At 56.4% G+C, this 12,096-nt stretch overlaps 1 protein-coding gene across 1 annotated transcript; it reads left to right on the forward strand.

The window, feature by feature from the left end:
* The first annotated feature begins 7,244 nt into the window (after positions 1–7,244).
* Positions 7,245–12,055, forward strand: KVR01_005099 (uncharacterized protein). The gene is made up of 7 exons (XM_044792165.1): positions 7,245–7,959; positions 8,131–8,736; positions 8,809–8,842; positions 8,913–9,110; positions 9,283–9,337; positions 9,539–9,772; positions 9,846–12,055. Exons 2-7 carry the CDS (start codon positions 8,618–8,620, stop codon positions 10,973–10,975), a joined length of 1,770 nt encoding a protein of 589 aa, XP_044645544.1. The 5' UTR covers positions 7,245–7,959; positions 8,131–8,617; the 3' UTR covers positions 10,976–12,055.
* Positions 12,056–12,096: the final 41 nt, after the last annotated feature.

Here is a 12,096-nt window from a genome sequence, read left to right on the forward strand (position 1 = left end):
GAAGTCGGTTGTTCCCTTTGTATAATGATCAGGCCACGGGCTGCCAAGGGCTGGCTCTCTGCTGTACTTGGATGTTTGGATGGGCTCAACAAAGGCGGTATGGGAATGGCGGGCTGCCAACCACCGACAAGGATATAGTGCAGCTTTTTTCTTCTAACGAGCCGATTGATCACGGATGCGGCCCCTGACCGACCGACCACTCTTGTGCACGTACCCTTCGGCCCGAACAAGAAGCAGTGAACCGTGATAAGTCTGTTGTCTCGCGTGTCGTTACCGGTCAGGGATGACATTGAGACCCCCACGGGGCGCTGTGTGTTCGGGCGCATGCGCATACACAAAAGCATTGCGCACCATCCCGTGTTCCGCGCCGTGAACCAATTGCCTCGGGGGACTATTTGCTCCGTTGGCAAATGGGCGCACCGCCATCAGATGAGACTCTGTCGAATCAGCAGCAAGACCTAGGCGATGATCCAGTCGCTCTATTAGGCCCCCTTCGGCGTCCCTTGCTTTTCTTTCTCCCTGGGTGTCCCGCACAGGGCGGCTGCCTACTTCGCCTACTTTGTGATGTAGCCGCAGAAGACCTCCGCGTACCATACTGCCAGACTTGTCCTGCTGTATTACCCCTACCCTGCTTCCTCCCCGGAAATACAACATTGAATCAGCAGACCGTTGCTGACCGAAATGAACTGAGGCATGAAGTGGTTGCCGGATCCGTTTCCAACAGGGCCCAGCCATTATTGAGACTTGACCCCTCTCCCCTCCTCGAAGCTCATCGAGGTTCCGCGTTGATCTGATACTGGCCTTACCCTGAGGGGCCTGAGGGGATGGCCGAATGCTGCCCACTCTGGCTCCTGCGTGAGCCCATACCTTTCCCAAATTATATCGGATCGACCGTACCTGACCTCATATCGTCCTCACATTGGGAGATGGGTGGAGCAAACCCTCGACACGGTTCTTTTCCCAAATTTGCCTGACATCAACGCGTATAGATATATACGCAAGTGCTAAGTATTGACGTCACGGTGCTGCAATTTTGACAAATGGAAGTTCACCCAGGTGGACTTCTTGAGGGCGGGGGGCGATGCTCTTGTCACTTCTCATGTTGATATTCAGAGACAGAGTCACTGAGTTTCTTTACTCGAGTCTATCGCCACCAACCACGCCAGGCCTGGCACGCACAAGCTCACTTGTTCGACGCGTGCTGGCTACCACCACCCCCAGCTGATCCACTTGTACCGGTACCGTTGGCGCTTCCCGCCGGTGGCAACTCACCGGCCACGCGCTCGAAGGACGCAAGGAGCTCATCAATCTTGCCCTCCAAGGCTGTCAGGTTGTTCTCGAGCGCTGTTGCCGCATTCTCGCCGCTGTGTAGTCCCAGATTGTCTGTTAGCGAAGGACTAGTTTACAAGAATGCCGTGTAGTAAGTAGTATGATCGTCATCTCTGCTTCTTGCCCAGGGGTTTCTGGCATACCGATGCAATCTACTCAACAAGGGAGCCAGGGGGTAGAGGACGATAGGAGGAAAGGTTCCGCGCTGTCACAGCGTAGCGCAGCTAGGACTTTTTCGCAGGTTCGACTGTGATGAGGTGGCACGGGGCGAAATCCGCGTGAGACGGCATGTTCCAGACCCAGCGCGATGCGGTGGCGGCGACGGCGGCGACCCAAGTGATCGAGACTCTTGTGGATGGCAAAGACAAAGCGGGGACTTATGGACACAGCGTCGGACATCAAATCAATGCACATCTCAGGGGACAGATGCTAATGCGCTGGCAAAAGCCATCGGACCAAAGATGCAATTGTGGCCGAGGATGGGAAACCGGAGAATGCCACCTGGAATTCCAACGCCAAGGTACCATCGGGACTGACAAGAGACTGGTCTAGATTTCAAGCTGGTGCGTGCACTTGCTACGAGGGCATATCTGACGGCGCTTGTCCTGGGCTGGCAGTGTTCTGGATGGATGGATGGATGGATGGGTGGATGACTGACTGACTGACTGACACTGACTGGATTGCAATACGGATTTGCCTGCCACTTGGCGCATCCAGGGCCGGTAGAGGCCAGCCAGCAAGAGGTTCTAGATTCTCCAGATTGATAATTGATAAAGAATGAAGCAGCTGCTAGCGCGCCACCAAGTCGGGACAGTTCCGGCCAGGCCAGGCCAGGCCAGGCACCTGGCAGCCCATGTGACTTTGACGGCGCGTTGATCTTGCAGACTTGCAGAACGCGGATCAAACCCAACCAAGGGGAGGTTGGGAGGGAGGACAAGCTGAAAGTTAAAGTAAAACAACATGAACAACAACAATGATAAACAATCAAAAGGGTTCCTCACCGGGCGAGATCCTTGAAGGCCTAGACTGGCTGTTAGCAAGGGGTCTATACAAGAATGCACACTGGCATAGATAGCAGCACATGATATGTGCGGGGGGCGGGGCCACGGTATGTGATGGGCATCAGGCGACTCGAGAGCCGTCCAGGCGCGACTCTCTGTGCAGTACTCCGTACTCGGCAACTCGGTACTGTGATTCACCTCGTGCGGATGCAGGGTCGGACATGGGTGCAGGATGCAAGCAGAACTCAGGGTCTTGGGACAGGTCGGAAGGGGCCCATGAACTGGGGGTCTGAGTCGTCAGAGTCCCCCAACTTTGGGAGATGCGAACGAACACGTGGTTTGGGAAAAATAGCCGAGTGCGACGGGGTCGACTGTGCTGCTTTTTGCCTGGTGCGGTGCGTGGCGGGCTTTGCATACCTGGGCCAGTTCCTGCTCTGTCCTCGGTGGGCTTGTTGCTCCAGCTCCCTGCGCATCCTGGGCCTGACGGTCCGCTGGTGAGCCTGAGGATGGGCCGGGGGACGGGCTCGAGCCGGCTTCTTGTGAGGGCATCTTGGGTTGCTGACGGCCCAACGGACTGACGGCCAACGACCAGGTCGGTTGCGGGGGTCCAGGCCACAGTTAACGGCGGGTTGATATTGACACGAGGGATACAGCCTCGAACTCAATGCCTTGGACAGAGTTGTCTGAGATCTTGGAAGTGCCAGCCGATCTGGTTTGTTGTCACAGCGTAGACACCGGGCAGGAATCTGAAGGGTGCTGCGACCATCTGACAAGAGACACAGGACACCGCAGGGCGCGCACTATTTGGACCCTGTTTGCCTGTTTGGCCAGGATCAGCCAAACCTTGTTGCCGCCCATCGGCCCAGAACCTGTCAGATACAGCGGGCTGCGGCACAGCAGTGGGCTGCCCAAGTACCTCTGTCCCTGGGGCTGCCAGGGGCCTCCCTGGGTATACCCAGGTAGCTTCATCAGTGTGCGAGGCCACTTGAGGGAAAAGCTCTGCAGGGCCCGCCCGGCCTGGGCCAGCCCCATCGCCGGCAGCAGCCATGATTGGACGCCCGGCCAGGGCCCCGACAACACCAGAGCCGACGGTCCACAAATTCCCACGCTGCAACCTCGCCATGCGCATCGAATTTGGGGGAGGCATCGGATCGGCATGGGCCTGTTGTGCCTGTGAGGTGAGAGTGTGATGCTGACCACCACAGCCACCACCACCCGGGGCGGGCAGGTATGTAGGTACGTAGGTACCACAGTATCTGCGTACCGAGCAGCCGGCAGCAGGTGGGAGATGACACTGTGGGGGTGTAGGTATTCTCCAGCTTAGCACTGCTTTTGCCGTTGCTTCTTTGATCGTCTCTTGTCTCGCCCCATCTCTGCATGCACAGGTTAGAAGCTGCACAGGCGCGTCGTTCGGCAGGAGCGAGCGACACAGCCAAAAAAAGCACTTGTTTTGCATACAAGGCGTTGCAGCCGGCACTGCGTTAGCTCCTAGCCGAACTAGTTGACGTCGGCCCCAACAACGGTGTATCTGTACAAGCATGAGCTTGTACGCATGCAGTTAGGCACATCTACCTCGCCCTGGGTACTGAGTTCCTGCCCGGCAATATGCAGTCTGATTTTATAGAAAACAAAGAATGAACCATACTTCCTGTACCGCACCTCAACGTACATACAACCCTGGAATACACGGATACACGGCAAGTATTCGCTCATGTCTTGTACAGTGAGTCTTGCATGGAAGGATGCAAAACATGTGGTGGCTCCTTCCAACCTTCCAGGGGATCCATTTCGTATCAGGTAAGCAGATCTATGCACAATGGGCAATACTGCTGCTTTAGGAAGTGTTGTGTGTGAGCCCCCCCCCTTTAATTATTCTTGCCTTCTTCCATCCTCTTTCCTTCTCTTTCCTCGGCCTGCCCGTCGTGCCTTCGACTGCATGCACAAATGCATCGATGTATTCGCAGATCATGACGCAAGGCTGACATCGGCAAGGCGTAAAGCTGCACACCTCCCAACACGTCTGCTATCAAAACCCCGTCCGTTCTATATGGCATTTGTTAATCTGGTTCGACAATCCGATGGTCCACAGTCCATGGTCCATGGCCGGACGTCTAGGTCGATAAGCACTGGCCGCCACTGCAGTGAGTGGTCTAGACCATCAGCCTGCTAGCCCCTAGTGGATGGGTAAGTGTACTTCTCGCATCCCGTCACATCGAGATCTCAACAGTGGCATGTTTGACCCAAATTGCAACTGCACTCTCTCAACCCACTCCGTACTCCTCGACCTGTCGCAACCTCAGCCGACCCGGCGACCGACGGATGTTTAGGTGAAGATTTGCAGTGTACAGATGCACCAAGGCTTCTGATTACTGATCAAATCCCTGTGCTGTCGCAGAGACGTGCGTGCCCGGCAGGTGCAGGTCTTTGCTTTTGCCCAAAGGATTCCTTTTCATCTGCACCGAGCCTTGGGCCCTGCCTTACCACCCTACGTACGGTTGCATCTTTTTGCATGGCGCATGCATGTCCACCTGCAAGCCTATTATGTGCCTACGGCCTACGGCCTATGGCCTATGGCCTACGGGACAACCGCGGCAGACATGAACCGCGTCTCCTGATGTGGGGGATGAACAAGGGATGGGATGGGATGGGATGGGAAGGGATGGACACCAGTGCTCAGTGCGACGCGAGTCGGCAGCCACCTGTCTCTGCCCGGCTCTCGCAATTCCGCGTTTCCGCTCTCCGTCGCGTAAGTCAGATTTGGAAACATTGCAGAAGACGATATCTGTGTCCAAATACGCGTATTGAGCCCTGCCCGTGGGATGATCCCCAAGTCTCGGGGGGGGGGGGGTTATGTCTCTGCACTCAAGTGCTCCGCCCTGACCCGGGAGAGCCGTGGCTAGGTGGCCATGGAAACATGTTGAACCTCAGTGCTGTACTGCCACCTCCAAATAGAATTATTATGGGCAGCAACATACATCTGACAACAATGCAGGCAAAGGCCGAAGCTGGGAGAGCCCGTCCACTCTGATGCTGGCGATGAGATGCTCCCGATGGGATGCTCCCTTTTCTGCCCACCTGCCTGCCTACCTATTCCGTGCCAGTTCCGGGGCAGCGCCTCTGTCCCGGCGTCAAACAATGCCTACTACTAGTACTATAACGTCGACAGGAGCGCGCTGCATTATACGGCCAGCCCATGAGTATGCACAGAGTTAGTGCCGTCTTGCAATGCCGGCTGCATCTATCCAGACTAGGACAGGGATATCCAGTTCCACGATCGCCTCGATAGATTCGATGCTCACCCGCGAGGTGCTGGGGTTCAAAGAGGCCCTTGCAATCGCCAAATCTTACACTCATCGAAGACCCTCATCGCGAGTAATACACTTGGTCAAGCTATACTGTACATTCGCCGGGCGCCGGGCGCCTCTACACAGTGTACTCCATACCTCGGGTGCGCTCTCGCATGCCTAGCTACCGTGACATCGAGCTGCGAAACAACCCCCACCTCCTGGGGCTCCGGCTAAGTCAGCCTCGGTGGCCTTCCTCCATCACCAGACGAAGGCCACAAGGTTCGGAGAACAAGTTTATTGCATCATCTGTTGTATGAGCGCAGACCACCACCATCGATCGCAGTCCCCAGGCTCCGGCGTCATTGGCAAAAATAGCCATGGGTGATTGGTCTAGGGACAATGAATTCGCATCCTGACCACCCCTCCACCCGTGAATTCTGCATTGCCATTCCCATAGCACTCGTACGTTTTCTCTATGCCGTTGCGGGCGGATCGAGATCTGGCCTGGACACGCCATGCTCTTAGCCTCTCTCTCCCGGACCTGAGGTCTCGTCCATGTACTGGAGACATCGCCCAACCTTCAAGCACCAGACAGCGCTGGGCGGGCCGTGATGCTGCTGTCTTCTTTGCGCCTGGCCTAGGAAATACGTCCCTGTTCAACTTGCTCACAATTTCCATGGCTTTACTGTGTGTTCTTCCAGCACGGCCCCATGCCCCCTCCCCGGCGCCCGGCTGCCCGGCCATACAGTAGAGGCCCGCCGACTTGTCCAGGCCAGGCTTGTTGTGCAAGGTTTGAAACCAATTGGCGTCCTGTCTTTTTTTTTTTCTTTGCAAGCCTTGCGAGCCTCCTATTACTGTGCGGGATCACTGCCGTTCACTGCTCGACGGGCTGTCCCTGCATGAGGGGCACCATGCCCGGCGACGGCCGTGATATACACTATCAGGAGCGCCCACAACATGTGCAGATGGTCGGTAGCGTGCAATCTGGGATGGTCAAGGTCTACAAATTGGCCGAGCACAACGGTGGTGATGACGACGGCTATGATTCGTGTAGTCCATCCGGCCAGATCCACCTGCAGCAAAGGAAGCGCGAGCCACAAAGGTGTGGTGCGTGCAGCAATGGGTGTGTTATAGGTGTTACTGGCGCTGTGCAGCACGAGCCTGGCGGCACGGATGTCTCACAGCCGTCTTGCATGACCGGTCGTTGCGACCTGTCGCTATCGAAGGCCCATAGCCAACCAGGAGGGAGGCCAGGGGCCACCTGCTCCGGTTCTAGACGATCTCCCATTATCATTATTATTTCTTCCACTCCCTGTCTTGTACCATCTCTGCCGCCCTTGAAGAAGAAGGAGGAGGAGGAGGAGGAGAAGAGAATGAATGAAGGAGAGGAAGATGAAGGAGAAGAAGGCGACCGAGACGGACAGGCAGGCAGGCAGACGCAGTACCCAAGCAGCAGTCAGGCGACGCCGCAAAGTGCCTGTCGTCCCCGGGTGGTCGAGGTATACTTCTCAAAGTGGTCAAGCGTCATCTGGAGTCGAGGTACCTCTGACATAATGGTACTTGTGCCCCGGTTTTCTGTCTAAGATCGCGATGGGCTGCCCTCGTCCTCCCACAGCCACCTGTTGTTCTTTTTTCGCACAACCAGGCACCCGGGGACTTGGGCCTTGGACATTTTTCTGGTTTACCTTTTGGTCCAGGATCAGGATTGTCCACGCCCACGCCAGAGAGCAAGTAGTGTGCCAAGGCTGGATATTACGACATACTGCCCTCCGCGCGTGGCAGACGCTTCTGACGATTTCGATCCGGCCTGGGTTCATGGTTGTCCTTGCCTGTCCCTGCCTGGCCTGCCCCAGCCCGACCGACCGTTTGCCCAGTCAACCCACTCAAGTGCGGCTATTAGGCCCCTCTCCCGTGTTTTTCAACGTTGTGAGGCGAGGTCTCCATCACCGAGGGTACCTGACTCTCTGGATCCCGTTTTTACTTTGGCAGGTCCTCCGTCACCACGACAGGTGACCCACGACGTGCCTGGCCTTACACCGTCTGTGCAGACTGCCCTGTCCTTTTTACCAACCAAGGCCCGCGCCCCCGGCCTCGCTGCTCGCTCGCTCAACGTGCTACGTCGTTATGGTTCCCAGACTCCTCGACAGTCCGGCCGACGTCCAAGTGTAGCAACCCTCTCGCCCACAGCCCACAGCATCTCGATCCGAGAGCATCCTCTTGTCCCTCGTGCCACTCCCCCCCCCCGGGCTTGAGTAAAAGAAGAACCCAAAAGGTCTCTTTTGGAATTGCTCCCCACAGGCGCAGGCTCTCCGGAACTGATCGACGGAAAAGCCATTTTCGATGTATGTGGCCTAGCAGCAGGCACCTTGCCCATACCCTGGAGCAGCACACTTGAAGCTTTCCCATCTTGTGCCACACCTTCTGTCATCGAGATCCTCGACATCCGGCCCACTCTAATTAGTGTGTCATATGCCGTGAGCCCCCATGTTCAGCCCTTCTAATATTCTCATCAGGAGCGCCATACTTTCCCATACAGCTCTCAACTCTTCAACCTAGCACCGCCGCCCCCAGGCCACCACTCCCCACTGCGGAAGAGCACCGAACACCCGGGACCATACCACCTCAATACTTCGCCTACCACGGAGACAGTACGACGGTTCCCGACGACACGCACGTTCATTCCTGACTCGACCGAACAGCATGCCCGCCCCCCTCGCATAGCATCGCATACGAACAACAGCTGACGCGACTGCCCTGTATACTCGCATTCGAAGCTGACGTTGTGGAGACTTTCGCTCCGGTTTGTTGGGACTGGGAAGCACCCGAGCAGGGCTCTCCCACAACAGGCGCCCGTGCCCGAGTATCGTGACCGTCCTCCGAACCTTGAGCGACAGCTTTTGCTACTCTTGGACCTGCTTCATCGACAGTCAACAGCGCCGGCCTCACGAGGCCTTGACCGCACACACTAATTCTATGCCGAGGCGATAACCCGCCTTCTGCATGTCGCCGAAATTACAAGAGGTGTTTGGGGAGCTGGGCATCTCGCAATACCTCGATGTCTTTCTCGACCAGGGCTTTGATACGTGGGAAACGATCCTCGACATTACCGAATCGGACCTGTGAGTGCAGACTGTGGGAAGAAAAGATACCTGATACGGAGCAACCGATCTGACCTTGGCCGTGGCTGACAGAGACGCACTTGGGGTGAAACTTGGTCATCGACGGGTAAGTTCAGAGAACACCACCCCTTGAAGCTAGTCAGTAGGCCAGGGGCGGCATTGACAGAGAATGATAGAAATTGCAAAGAAGGATTGCCAATGCCAGAGGGGTAGCACCTGACGTGGCATTGGCCTCGCCGACGAGGGCAAGTGCCGAGGACGTCCGCGCCGGCACCGAGGTGCAGAAGCCGGAAGCCCCTGCGCTGCCGTCCACAGACTCCCGAGAAAATGTCAATGGTGTGGTCCAGAAGCGCAAATATCGGCGGCATCCCAAGGTACGTTGAGCAAGTGCACTCTTCGAGGGCCCTTTAGCAGGCGCAGTTGTGACGTTCACTCGCGCACACCTCTGTTGGCCTGACCCCTTCCCGCTTCCTCCCTGGACTTGGACCATTTGTATTGGCCATGACGGTGGACAGAATAATCAACTAATGACGGAGCCTCTCACAGCCGGACGAGAATGCACCAGAGCGCGCACCTTCGGCATACGTTTTATTCTCCAATAGTGAGTGCACTTCTAGACGCACACGCCGAACCCGTATTACGGTCGTTTCATGACCCCTTGCCATACCCATGCGGCACCGCTTGCTCTTGTCTATTTGTTGAACCCACGTCCTTGACAAGCAATGGTTTTTGGTTTTGAGCGGACCTTGCGTTGGTATAAGCAAAGAAAATGGTAGCGACTAACGACATCTCTTGCTGGCAGAGATGAGAGAAGATCTCAAGGGTCAAAATTTAACCTTCACTGAGATTGCCAAACTGGTCGGTGAGAACTGGCAGGCGCTAACTCAGGCCGAAAAGGAGCCCTATGAACGGGATGCCCAAGCGGCCAAGGAGAAGTATAACCGGGATCTGGCCGAATACAAGAAAACGCCAAACTACAAGAAATATCTCCAGTATTTGCAAGAATTCAAAGCCAAACATGCTAATCACCCCCAAGGTGAGTGAGGGTGGTGTCGGTTGACCGCTTCAAACGCTACTCAAATCGAGTCTGACCTGACGGGAATTTATAGATAAAGAGGTATCCAAGAGAGTGAGGCTGTCCGATCCAAACATTGGGGAATCAGCGGCTGTCAATGGCCACTCAGGCCGGGTTGTGAGGGCGGGGAGCATTGGCGATCACAACGGCGAACCGGCAGCAAGACGGCAAAGAATTGGGTCAATTGTTTCTAATGGCGAATCGTATTACGCACCATCCGTCGCCTCGATCTCCCAGCGCACGCCAGGTGAGGAGTCCGTCCTGACCTCACCAGCCGCAAGCTACTTTGACCGCCGCTTCGACCGCCGGCGAGAGCAATCGCCCGGCCTCGCCGGCAGCCCCAGGGACAGCTGCGCCCATCCACCAGCCCCGCCGCGACGCGATCCCGTACACGTGGACGGGCCACGTGCCGACGGTCCCCCCATGTCGCGCAGCCTCCCTCCATTATCCGACGTGTTTGAAGGCCGGCCCATGCTGAACGGCACCAGCCATTCCAGCGAGGCTCCCATGCAAAATATGGCGCTGCTTCCGAGGGGTCTTCAGACCGCTAGCCCAGCAACCACACCGAGCCTAAGCGGCGGCGAATCCAGGCCGCCGTCTTTGAAGAAGGAACAGTCCTCTGCGGGCAGCATGTCGTCAGCAAGCTCGGCATATAGCAGCTTTCCACGGACTCCCGTTGAGGGACCACTGCCGATACACGCCCTCCTGTCAGGCGGGAAACCGTTCCCTCCGTACGACGTTTCCTTTGCAGCAAACTCGGCCATCCATGGCCGGTCAATGTCACCCGATGATAGGCCTGCCATCTACCCATTGGAGCGACCACCCAGCGATCCAACCCCTAGTAACCATGCCCTGCCACACATAAATGGTTTGTTCGAGTCCCTTCCACCAGCGGCCTGTGAATACGGTCAGACTGACCGATTTCTCACAGGCTACACCAAGGGGCATGCTCCTGTCATGAGTCAAAACCACACACCAGTCGGCCGCCCCTCATATTCCCCTGCATACAATGAGGCGCGGTTGGCGCCGGTTGCCACACCAGTGCCCCCGCCAGCACCGGCACAGGGACCACCGCCGCGACTGGTTGGGACGAATGAACCTGGTATGGATGGTATTAGTGCCCTCCTCCAAGCGGACAAACTAGCCGACCGCCGCGCAGCATGAGCAAACGACAAGGGTGTAGTTGAGACTGGGCTGAGGCGAGAAGAGCCTGGATTCACAGAGGTTGAGATACCGCACACCTCATTGGGAAGCCCTTCACATCCGCGGACTCGGATTGCCACATTTTGCGACATGTTGGCCACAGTTCGTCGCAGCGAAGCCCGATTGTGAGAAATCCCGCTCCCTCGCTACGTATGGACTGTGCGCATCGAATTTTTAAACGAATACTTGCCAAAATGGTGAAGCAAACCTGCAAGGAGGCACGCGCAGAATATCAAGGGAAGACCGGGCGGAGGTGTTTGTTGCGCCGGCGTTTATTGGATCCGAGTCCATGGGATCTTGTTTGAAGGCCGCAATAGCGAACGGGGGAAGGAAGCGACTCCAACAATCTGGACATTAGGGACTCTTTTCTTGGACCGAGATGCATCATACCACACACCGGTCCTCCACAGCCAGCGTTCAGCCGGCAGTACGATGCCGAAAGATTGGGAAAGGACGGTGGTGAATGAAGGGAGAACCCGCAGGTGACAGTCTCATTTTCATGTGCGCGCGAGACGAGCTGTGAGTTGGAAACAGCAAAAGTCTGTCCGTCCCACTGTGCGATTATTGTATCCACTGAACACCAGGGTCAGTCGGTGTGGCCGTGGATGGAGCAAGAAGTGAGCGCGCCGTCACCACGGCACACGTATAAGTCAGTACCAGTAGCCTCGCCTATGGGCACTGCTGAGAATCAAGGCTCGTGACGAGCTGGGTTCAACCATATATCCACTGTATTGTGTGTGTACTTGAGTCTAGAAGCGAAGGCACCGTGGGCCTGGCGCAGAGTCAATGCTCGGCAACTCTGTTGATAATCTCGTCTCGTCTTGATAAGGTGTATGTATAAAATAGAGTTGTCGTCGGTACGGGCCGTTCTTGACCAAGGTTTTATCGCAGTCTGTGATTTGATTGAAGATCCGGATCGGCGGTCCAGGCGCATTCTGGGTGCATGGCTTGTACGACCTTGTGCCCCGCGTGTGCCGTCCGCAGTCGGTGCCGCACTCGACAAAGAATGTTTGGGTTCATGGGAGGGAGGGTCGGGTTGTCGGGATAAGCCTAACAAGGCCTGTGAGTGTGCCAGGCATCTT

The sequence above is a fragment of the Diaporthe batatas genome (genome assembly GCF_019321695.1).
Source record: "Diaporthe batatas strain CRI 302-4 chromosome Unknown Contig00005, whole genome shotgun sequence".
Lineage (NCBI taxonomy): Eukaryota > Fungi > Ascomycota > Sordariomycetes > Diaporthales > Diaporthaceae > Diaporthe > Diaporthe batatas.